A 12401-nucleotide genomic window follows, 5' to 3' on the forward strand; every position below is an offset into this window, starting at 1 on the left:
TGTGTGTGTGTGTGTGCACAACCTCAGTCGTGAACTCGTCAACTGACATTGCTAATAGACAACATACATCACATGTGCTATTTATACTATCATATTCATAAACTAATACTTTTTCTTGCATATTGGTATTATAACAAAAAGCCAGGTAAGCTCTGAAAAATATTCACATACAGGTTTTTCTGGGTTAATACAAAACAGCACCAGAATATTGCTTACGTTTATTTTAAGACTTTGGACTAGGTTTTAGCTAGGACCTAGGCTATGTATACGCAGCAAAAACATATATACAGTAAACAGACACTTGAATGGGATGTTATTGCTTGTTTCGTTGCTATCAATGATGCTAGTAACGCTATGTCTGCCTTAGCGTAGGCCCATATTCCATATAGAACCTGGGTTATGGCTGGTGAGTCCATCTACATAACGTTGTCAAACTAGATGCAAGATACTACCCCGACTCACTGGTTCTCAGTGTTAGGTCTAGGGGACCTCCCAGTGGTCCTTGAGAGCATTCCAGGCTAAATGGAACCAAATGGACCCTTTCGGGCCTGTAACTCCTGAGTGTAAAAATTGATCTTTTGTACAATTGTACGTTATCAATGTTAAATTAACAGCGAGGGTCTTTCAGCTGGGGCAATTGGGGCAAATCGTATCAAATGGGGTTCCTTGGCCAGACACACCAGGACAAAAGTATATAATTAAAACAGTTCAGAGGTTTGAAAAAACTACAGGGAATGCTTGAAGATCAAAGCACGTCCCCAGCTGTGTTCAGCTACAGTACCAAAGTGTTATGAAAGGTTGAACGTCCATGAACTGGTGATGGAAAATAACTATATAAAAAAAGTGTCCCAAATCAAAAAAAAAAAAGAAAAAAAAAAGAGTGATCCTGAATAATATGAGATGTCAGCCACGTTCTCTTACTTTCTTTCTGTCTTTACCCTCTTTTTCCATTCTGTGGCTTCACCGTCATCATCATCATCCTCCTCCTCAAGTGTCTTTGGTCCATGTGCACAAGGTCATGAAGGAATGTTAAAAAAAAAAAAAAAAAAAAAAAAAAAAAAAAGAATAAACAAACGTTGATGGAGGACAAATCCATGGTCGTGTTTTCGGGTGGGGAGGGACCATAAATTAACTGAAAGAGACAAACAATGACAAACAATAACCAAATAATTAGAATGAAAATAATGTGGTGAAATGACTGAATGAAATGAAAACGACAAATAATAAATAACAGACAACACACATTTGAGTTAATTTCAAATGAACTTATTAAATAATTAATTCGCATGGAATATAAGACAATCGGAACACAACAGTGTAGTGTCTATGTCTACAATCTTTGGAAATTATTATGGAAATGACGCCGAGTGGGTCATTAGGAATACACTCAAGCAACAGGGTTGTTGAGTTCTTCTCAAAAGTTTAAATTTAAATAACTATTTAAAAGTTTCTAACTGAAAAGCCTGAGCAAAGGCACAAAATGGATGATCACTTCAATTTACATCCAGCCAGATAATGCGCATAGCACCCACAAGGTGGAGCCAGTTAGCCTTAAATCAAGCTTGGGATTTCCAACCTTGATATGAGAAGGGGGGGGGTGGGGGGGGGGGGGGGGGAGAAGTGAACGTGACTCTACATAAGTGTCCTCTCAGAGGGGAGGCATACCATCATCCGATTTTTCAAAAATAGCAGACCTACAAGCTCATATCGCGCCACTCGGTGGCGCGATATGAGCTTGTAGATCTGCTATTTTTCAATAGCTAAAGCATAACATGATGCTAACACCAAAATGGGTGCCCGGTCAGAATGGGTTTAAAACGTTAAGGCCAACAAGGCCACAGTATGAACCACATGTTAAGTGTGACTCTAATTCTTAATTACCTGTTCATTTTACTCCCGGATTGTAAAAATGGACGCTTGCCAAGCAAAAAAGGGAAGGAGTACAAAGAAAGGAAATGTTAAGCTTGGGCAAAGCCTGATTTATAATGTTCAACTGTGTCTCACAGCAAACATTAGCAGATCTAAAGCACACAATGAATCGTGATGTGACACATCGTGAGCTTGCAGATCTGCTATTTTCAGAGCAGGACAACTTCAAGTATGATGTATGCCTGATTCATAGTTAGTTGTTTACCAGCATGTCACACCAGAAATTGTTTCTACAAGCTCACAACGCGTCACAGCAGGTATAAATCAGGCTTTAATTAGGCATGAGACAGAGAGGTACCCGTTAACTCCACACACACACACAGGCTACACCCACACTAATACGTTTTCATTTAAAAACCTGTCTTAAAGGATCCCCGTCCACACACACACACATTTTAGCACCATTTCAGAATAATCTACATCCATACACCTCTGAAAATGCATGTCACATGACCTTTCGCGGTACTTAGTTGCAGTGTATTAAAAAACAAGGCGGGTCTCGCGTACAAATGTACGGTATTTACTACTGTCATCTATGTGCATCTTCTGTGAAGCTTCACTAAATAGATCTCAATAAATATACAAAAACAACGCAGGTCTAATAACACTGGTTTCAAAAAATATATATTTATATTTACACAAAAATATATTCCTAATTATATATAAGAATATTTGAGAATTGATTTCCTTGGCCTAATGGCATTACACAGTACCTGGCAGGCAGGCACTGATCGGTTCAGTGGTTTCCCGAGTTAACCGCGACACACTCACACACACACACACACACACACACACACACACACACACACACACACACACACACACACACACACACACACACACACACACACACACACACACACACACACACACACACACACACACACACACACACACACACACACACACACAGGCAGGTGGCATGCCATTACAAAATGAGACGTTACGTTGAACTTTAAACTCTGTGGATGCTAAATAACCAGGCGACCTGGCTCAGGGTGAGGTAAAAGATAGATGGACACTTGGCTATGGAGATGTGGATAGATCAAACATGTCTGGGGGAAAATTCACTTAGTCAAGGTTGATGTCATTAGTTTCCTACTGGAAAAGGTAGTACATAAATGGTAAATGGTGCATTTATATAGCGCCTTTATCCAAGGCGCTTTACATAGATTGTGCATTACATTCACCCATTCACACACACATTCATACACCGATGGCAGCGGAAACCATGCAAGGCACCAACCAGCACATCGGGAGCAATTAGGGGTTCAGTGTCTTGCTCAAGGACACTTCGACAGTAACTCTGGGGGAGCCCGGGTTCGAACAGGCAACCTTACGTTACCATCCAGGCACTCCACCCCTGAGCCACCGCCGCCCAGTACATAACAGAGAGACGTGACGAATCAGGGGAAGAACCTTGTGACTGACACGACCCAATCAGGAAGCACATGTGGGTGTCATCATCAAGTCTAGACTAAAACACAGTCTCTAAGTTTTAAACTATAAGGGTGTCATCAGCGTTTTCAAACGTCTCAGAAAAGTTGTAGGGATTAAAAAAAAAAAAAAGCCAGGCTGGTGTGGAGGCATAAACGTAGCAAAGGAACTAAAGGTTTTAGTGTGGATGTAGCCTAAAGCAGTAACCTGGAAACCTCAACCAACCCAAAGAGAGAACAGACAAAGAGGAGGCATGGAGATGAATGTAAAAAAAGACATCAGTGTTGTTATTTGGATGAGTGCAGCACAAAGGCTCAGGGTAGAAACTCATCCTATTCAAATAGAATAGAGCTTTTACCATTAGATGAAATTGAATCAATTATTTGTTTGTTTGTTATCTTCCTTTGTGCTGCTATGGTGAATCGATCACTCCATTACCAACACACTAATTCATGTCTAATTTTCATTCATCTTTAAAGAAAGAAATATGTAGTTCACACCATTATACTGAACAAAGCAGCATTGAACCCTGTGAATCAGCATTTGCTGATCATACCTGAAATTAACTGGCAGTTAGAGGACATGCCTTGTATAGCTGATGAACTGTCTTTTATAACAGCCTTTCTGGCAGGTGCCAACTCCAGGCAAAAAGCCAACGTTGAGCCAACGTCACTTTGGAGGGCAATCTTTAAAGCTTTTGTCACCCGTTGCAACGTTCACAAGTTTTAGTAACATTTGTTTAAAAACCACCATGCGAAGGGGCTTTTCTAAAATAAATCGTAGTTGGTTTAGCGCTCGTTAAGTCTGGGATGTCTTCTTAAACGACGGCTTCCGTCCCTGCTAAGAGGAGGGCAGAGTCAGAAGAACGCAGTGGAAAGACAAGGAGATGTCCTTACTTTTTCTTGTCCTTGTCTTTCTTGAGGGGCTGGGACAGGGACAGGGTCTCGGCGGCCACCTTCCTCCGGTTGAAGGCGTTCATCTCCTCGTCCAGGTCCCGCCTCTTGTCCTCCACCTTCCTCTTCTCCTCCTGGTGCATTCTCTTCAGCTGCTCAAACTTATCGTGCAGCTGAAGGGCGCGAGAAAGAGAAGTAGAGACAGAGGAAGAAGACGGAAATGTTGTGGTCAAAGAACACAGTGGAAATAATCTCTTGAGCATGTGCATTCCTGACCCTTTCCCAGTACATAATAATAATATACAGTATATATATATATATATATATATATATATATATATACGCCTGTAGAACTGTGTACACGTTTAAGCTGATCCGAGTTCAGCGCCAAAACAAACCACCAGAGGAATTAAATTATATATACTGCAGGCAGGCCTCCGAAATGACCATACAGACGTTTTGCAGTTAAATACCATCACTGACACACTTGGGAAATGGTGCAATGTTCATATCATTACCTAGTGTCAAATCAATACCTGTATCCCTCCTATACACTTGACACCTTGCATCCATATTGTAGGGGAATATTCGGCTAACATTTGGCGATCTACATGCGACGTGTACTGAATTTCTAAATTATAATACAATATAAATTTTGGCAAATATATTTTGAGTAGTGGGCAAAAAAAAAAGAGTGGACCAAGGACAGAGCCAACATCGGTCAGGACGGAAGGCTTAACTCTACAGATTAACCAACTTTAAACTTTACTGCTTAATGCATATTCATATAGAAAAATTGAGTATTTAGATTTGCACAAAACAAGATGGAGACTAAAGGAACATTTCAGGGTAATTTGTTGACTTGCAAAAGTTTATACTTTTTGAAATAGCTCCATTAGTGTATGTAGACATTTTCTCAGGTTCTTTGAACAAACAATATGACAGGAACTAGCTCTCCCGACTCCAACTCTCCCCAACCATTTATTTTCAAAAGCAAAGTGACCTGCCAGCATAGTGCTCACAAGTAAGTAACATACATTAAGCTACATCACGCAACGCTAAACACTACAACACTCTCCGGGACCCAAACCCTGACCTCTCTCTCCTTCTCTTTGAGCTCTGCTTCCGTCTCTTTCACTTTGTTGACGAACATCTGCCTCATCTGCTCCTCTTTGTGTTGCAGGTCTCCCAGGAACTCCTTCCTCTTGGCTTCATACGTCTCTTGAAGACTGGCGAGGAAGAGAAATATGGGAACTCTTTAGCACACAATTCATATCTTATCTACATCTAAATACAATCACATATAATTAAATAAATAAGGTATTCTGCTCTGTAACACAGCGTTACATTATAAATAAATTGGACTCAACACCATGAAATAGCTTTGCATCCGTTCCACCGAAAACGGTTGACAAATCCATTTCGTGAAACGAAGTAGACCCGTAGGACCAGACACTGCTCCTCTCTAACCTGAACGGCTGGCTGTCGGGGTCTGTGTCTTTGAAGCCCATCTCCTCCAGTTTGCAGCGTCGGTAGAGCTCGTAGTGGCGCGCGTGGGTCTGCTCGCGCAGGTCTTCCATGTTCACCCGGATGAGCATCTCTCGGAGCTTCACGAAGTCACAGTGGCTCTCGTTCTCGACTGCGGGCAAACAAACACAGAGTGTGATGAGAGTGTGGCATTAGGTATGCTATGCATCATGTTGTTGTTGCCACCACCGTAACCCATTCTGACCCGAGATCAGATTCTAAAAATGTCTTCTATATCTTGACAGTTTTCTGAAAAAGCTGTGTTTCTATGTCAGTCGTTCTTCAATTTTTCAAAAATAGCAGACCTACAAGCTCGTAGCGCGCCACTCGGTGGCGCACTATGAGCTTGTAGAAGCATTTGGTGTTGTAGAAGCATTTGGTGTTAGCATAGCAAAATGCTAACACCAAAAGGGGTTCCCGCCCAAAATGGGATTAATCATCAACTGAAATATATCTGTTTGAGTCACTTTGAGAGTGACACTTTGAGTCACTCTCATTCAATGTAAAACAATCAACAATCTAAAAGCCTCTAGCAGCAACTAGAAACTGTACTGTTCCTTACACACAACCAAACCAACTGACATCGCCATCATTTAACTAGTGGGGGTGAAAATGGAAAACAAAAGTAAACAGAAATGTTTTAATAATTATTACTGACGGGGGGGGGGGGGGGGGTATACTGTGTATTCTTCACCAATCTGCTAATACATAATGATCTTGTTTTCAAAAAATCTTGTTTTCAAAGCTGACATTTTGGCCTGAGGGTGGCCTGATGGTGGCCTGAGGGTGGCCTGAGGGTGACATTTTGGCCTGAGGGTGACATTTTGGCCTGAGGGTGGCGCAACATCATAGGGTCACACAAAATGGTTCATCCGCAGCAATCAGAAGTTCTCAGTTAGTTAGTTTGAGAGCAGTTCACCCATTTTATATTTATGTATTGTGTGAACATTTGTATGGCATAAAAGGAAAGTCCATGGGATTGAACATTTGTATGGCATAAAAGGAAAGTCCATGGGATTGCCAATAAAGCTTCTGGTGAACATGAAGGTTTACTGTAGGAAAATCCTTGGCAATCCAGTCAGTTGATTTTGAAATATGTTGTTTGTAACCAAAGTGTTGGCTGGGGGAGACGAACGAACAGACCAACATATCCATCATTAGAGCCCCTAGTAGTGTAGCTAAAATAGATCCTGTACCACTCTATGTGAATGAATGAAGATGAATGTTTTGCCGTAAATATGTGTGCTCTATATCTGTCCAGGGACGGACATATTGAAACGTATTGATTTTCTCACTCAGGGGGTGTAAATGTTATGCTGCCCAGCAAAGCAATAAATAAATCAAAAAGTGATCATCACACTGACCCTACCACATTATGGACCTCTTGATCTACACTGAGGAAATGAATCAAAGTGGGTACGTATATTGTGTTAAACAGGAATCCACTTAACAAGGATACTTTATACTACAGCTGGCGCATTGTCACATTTGACATTGATGACACTGCGAGAAAGTATAAACTTAAAAATATTTTTTTAACCGCATCAAGTAGCTCGATCATGCAGGTTCTTTTCCAAGACAACGCATATGTGCTTTGTGTAGTCAAGTGTGACCTGTTGAATCCATTCCGTATCTGTATGTCTCGTGAGGGTAAGGCAGCTCCCACAAAATACTATGAGCGTGCATACTTTCCATTCATTGGCACAAATACATCTTCCTGCCCGACACAGGGAGGAATGAGGCCCACAGAGAGCTGTGCACTGAACAAAGTCATGGAATACTGCAGGGCCCCAAAACTGTACAATATAATATGCCACGTGTGTGTGTGTGTGTGTGTGTGTGTGTGTGTGTGTGTGTGTGTGTGTGTGTGTGTGTGTGTGTGCGTGCGAGCATGCGTGTGTGAAATATCGCACCCTTGCATATGCAACACCTTTTGCATGCGTGTTGAACACCCACATTTTCAAACACTTCATGAATGATATCTTGCAGGGAGGACATACTGAACTTCTGGGAGGCAAAGACTGTGTATGCCTATACCTAAAGCCAAGCATTAGTCATTCAAATCCTGTATTTCATGGCAGGGCTCTCTCAGGATCGATACACAAACCTAGGACATAAAGCATTATTAATTAAAGCCAATGTCTAAACATTGTCATTTTGCTAACTGCCAACCCAATATATACACTATAGACTATAGAGTATCTCAGCTATAACCCCCTCCCCCTCTCTGTATCTCTCTTTCTTAGGCTCTGTCAGCTCTCACCCCCTCTCTCTCTCTCTCTCTCTCTCTCTCTCTCTCAGCTTCGAGCCTCTCTCTCAGCATCTCGCTTCATCCGTCTCGGTTATCCTCCCTCTCCATTTTCCTTTGAAAAGCAGGAACTCAAATCATATCTCTGAGAGGAATGTGAGGCAACAGCATGTACAAAACACGTCTGTTTAATTTAACCGCATCGATAACATGCAGGCATTGAGCGCGTTTGTATGCAAGCATTGCCAGCATTATTGCCGTGTTGAGTTTGTTTACTTTTTATTAGTTAGTTTATTGTAATGGGGTAATTTTATTAGGCTTATGTATGACATATTGACTAAGTTTAGTTGTAGTTAATGCAGTTTTGTAAACACAGAGTTTAAGTTAGTTATATTTTTTTGTAAAGCCACATTCTAGTTTTTATTTCAATTAAGTGTTTCAATTCTAGTTTGAGTTATTTCGTTGGGTTGTGTTAACTATATTAGCCCTGGAACCTTGCAGTGTTGTTCTAGTGTTATGTTCGAGTGATTCTCAAAGTAAAGCCGCTTCCTAAAGAGGGGGTGAGTGACAGGAAGTGTTTCCTGCCTTGCGGCGTGACATCAGAGGGAGAGAATGTCCCCTGGGTGTCGATGGTTCCATCAGAGGGAGAGAATGTCCCCTGGGTGTCGATGGTTCCATCAGAGGGAGAGAATGTACCCTGGGTGTCGATGGTTCCATCAGAGGGAGAGAATGTCCCCTGGGTGTCGATGGTTCCATCAGAGGGAGAGAATGTCCCCTGGGTGTCGATGGTTCCATCAGAGGGAGAGAATGTCCCCTGGGTGTCGATGGTTCCATCAGAGGGAGAGAATGTACCCTGGGTGTCGATGGTTCCATCAGAGGGAGAGAATGTCCCCTGGGTGTCGATGGTTCCATTCTACTCGCATGTCAACCCATTCGCTGCTCTGTATAACAGGCTCCACGTTGAACTCTGCTGCGGCCTACCCAGTCGTCTTGTCTTTAGACTAGGTAGGGGTTGTTGGTGGTGGTGCATATGATATTGGTCCTAACGCTGCCACTGTTTGGTACTCGCTACGGCTGTCTTCAAACCATCAGGTGATAAGGAAACCGAGGAGGAGGGTGGTGGGACGATGCTACCAGAATGAGGTTAACAGAGACACCCACAAGCCTCCCCACACACACACACACCACCTCCAGTGACCTGCTGCTTCTTTTCACCCAACAGTAAGGAGCTTCACCATCTTCTCTAATTCCCCTCCGCTGCAGAACATTTACCCCAACCAACCAGTAGGAGTGCAGCGACAAGTTCATGTATACCTTTCCCGGCACCCGTAATGGATTAAAAGCAAAAGAAGATCTCTCAGAATCCAAATGACTGAAATCGACCGTGGCAACTGACAACTTGAATCCATGCAATTGTGTTGGGTTGGAGCGAGAAGGCCAAGCCGGAGACAAACTGGGTCTCTGCAGTGGTAGGCGAGTGTTTCAGCTGTACGTCACCCGGATGCCCCATCTCTAAATCTATTAATAACGTCTCTCTAGAACATACATACTGTGCAATTATTGTCGCTGTGCCTGGAGGTCGTGTAAGACATAAACAACAACCCCCGTCATGACCTTCATGGCTCCCAAGAGTCTTAGCTTTTGCTGGCTTATAAAGAAGATATTACTCCCTAGTCTCCCTTAAAAAAACATAATCACTCCTTCCCACAATGTCCTTATTTTGTTCTTATAAGGCCAATAAAGTTACTACCTGGGCAATTGACAACTCGTTAGTAGAGAGCCTAACTTTCAATGTGCCTCAATCCCCTACTACGATGCCCATTGATTACACCAGATGTATACTTATAGTCGTGCATTGTTTCACAAGCTGAGAGCGTGGCATGATGTGCAACCAAGTAGAATAGAGCGAGAATTGGAGAAACGTGTGTCAGTCATCTAAAAAAAATGACTAGTTGCTGATTTACTTAATAACCCAATATAAACAAAACAATTATAATGAAGTGATCTGCAGTCGCACTGGCGGGTGGAGTCAAGGTTAAATAGCTAAGGAACAGAGATATGGAGGAGATGATCTCGGGCAAAATAATTGGGGTGGAGGTTATGTTGGATGCAGGCAGCATGGGGGTGAACCTATACCAGCCATGAACCCACAGCAGGGGAGCAGGGATACATCCTCTCAGTCTAAATACCAGCGATAGCAGGGAGCAGCGGGGATGAAAGATCACCGACAATGTGCTTTCATTAGACAGAAGGGAAAAGAGGCAATTAGAACGTGATTTAAAGCAAGCCCAACATATACTGACTCATAGCATACAGTACCACACAGGCACTGGGTACAATACAACTAAAACAGCATTTGCAAAGCATTTGCAAAGTTACAATAATATGTAAACAATATAATAATATTATGCAATATATTATGTTGACACCCGTTTTGGTGTCCCACTTTTGGACATATAGCTGAAAAATGCTATAGCAATTATTTAGCAGATCTACAACCTAACTATAGTAAGCTAACTTGTAGATCTAGAAGTTAAGTGTTTAAGTGAGCATGGAAAACGGCAAGGAGTGGGGACGGACTACAGCAGCACAATTAATCAAAAGTAATCAGAAATCTCGTTTCAAAAAAGTATAATGGAGAAACTTGGCATCTGATTAAAACGCCTTACGATATTTGATGAGGTGTTATACCTCATCTCCTCACATGCTCACATACTGTAGGCATATGGAAGAACAATAAGCAACAAAGTCATTAAAGATGGAAAAACATTTTTTTCCACCAAACACGCACATCTCCAGAAATTCTACAGGTGCTGGTCAAACATGTACGTACAATGAAAAGGAAGGGATGTCTGCACACTGTTTCACTGCTCCCAGAAAAATTCTTTATTTATTGAACAACGTTTCAACCCTTGTGGGTCTTCGTCAGGTACGAACTGACGAAGAAGAAAAATAGAATGTGCTAATTGTGCTAATTTCAACTAAGATCTCACAGGTGGCATGAGGTGAGATAGAAGATCGATGGAAGATCAGATCAAACTAGTGGGTGAGTGAGACAGAGAGAAAAAGACAGACAGACAGACAGACAGACAGACAGACAGACAGACAGACAAGACCGTACAAAGCCAATGCTTAGACAGTGAAGCTACTTTTGTCATGGTGTACCACTGTTATCGAAGTAGCTCTCATAACGTTGTCGCTTTAATCATTACAGCCCATCTGGTCTTGTCTGTACTGCCACCACTGAAGCCTGGTTAAGAGCCAAGGAATGCACCCACACAAGATAGGTAGGTACTACTAGGTAGGCAAATGCTATAGAATATAGACAAATACACATATTTGAATGCAGACATACAAAACGCACAAAAACACAAAGATGCACGCACAGACACACTGAACAGAGTTGTCGCTTGGAGTTGGAAGAGGACAAATATCTGTCTGGAGTTCAAAGATAACACGGCATGAAGAGGAAATAAAACACTCAGCCTTTCACACACTTCTTTTGTCAGCAGACAGTCGCCCCACTGTCTTCCCCACAGCCATGGACATTTCCCATGACTCTGCAAGGGTTACCATAATAACCCATCCATACCACATCTGGCATCTACTACAAACTGTTTTCATTAACACAGACGACCCTACCATCAATAGGCTAAGTGTGTGACAAAATGGAGACCCCCTCCAGATAAAGTGTCTTCTGTGAGCGGCAGGCCGCCGGTGTGCCAGAGATGCTATCAGTCCAAAACTATTATGGTCGGCGGCAAAGACTCGACAGCTCCCCGTGAGTGTGCGAGATAAATGATGATAAACGTTACTTTAAGGAGAATAAATAAAAAAGGCAATAAACATTACTGGCAACATAAAGCGTGGTACACAAAACAAAACCACATAAACCATATCAAAAGATTCAGCGATGGAAGAACAGAAGAATGGATTTAAGATTAGATAATACAGCAGTGAGAGAATGAAACATGGGGGACTTCATCTGATCCCACTTCCCCCTTATTGCCACCCATGTAGTTTCTGACATATTATGATCCAGTACCAATTGGCTCAGCCGTGAGATTTTTAAGATACATGAGACCCTGTCAGCCGGGTGACGACCACAGTAAAACTGCGGATGGACAAACAGCGCAGAGATGAAGTCGTAGTCGAGGGGCTTCGGAGTCAAACCGGTGCCAGCACAGCTCTGTCTTAATGCCGGGCTGGACTGTATATCCATATTACTGACTGATGACGTCCAACTGAGTTCATCCCTTCAGAGACCCAGAGGGGTTTATAAATAACCATGGAGTGTCCTCTGAGAGTTGAGGAATGAGTCGGTCAGAGAATAATGGAGAGGAGAGGAGGAAGGGGAAAGGAGGAGG

The 12401-nt window shown here is 42.4% G+C and overlaps 1 protein-coding gene across 1 annotated transcript in view; it reads right to left on the reverse strand.

Annotated features, from left to right (window-relative positions):
- Window positions 1-1042: 1042 nt before the first annotated feature.
- septin8a (septin 8a) overlaps window positions 1043-12401 on the reverse strand; it is a 37993-nt gene continuing 26634 nt past the window's right edge. Inside the window, exons 7-10 of the mRNA XM_083780702.1 lie at window positions 5730-5898; window positions 5356-5488; window positions 4263-4432; window positions 1043-1132 (exon numbers count right to left, since the gene is read on the reverse strand). Of these exons, the coding sequence (XP_083636828.1) occupies window positions 1129-1132; window positions 4263-4432; window positions 5356-5488; window positions 5730-5898 (476 nt within the window). The 3' untranslated portion in view covers window positions 1043-1128. The remainder of the gene's footprint in view (window positions 1133-4262; window positions 4433-5355; window positions 5489-5729; window positions 5899-12401) is intronic.

This window comes from Protomyctophum parallelum, assembly GCF_964188405.1.
Source record: "Protomyctophum parallelum genome assembly, chromosome: 1".
In the NCBI taxonomy this organism is placed as follows: domain Eukaryota; kingdom Metazoa; phylum Chordata; class Actinopteri; order Myctophiformes; family Myctophidae; genus Protomyctophum; species Protomyctophum parallelum.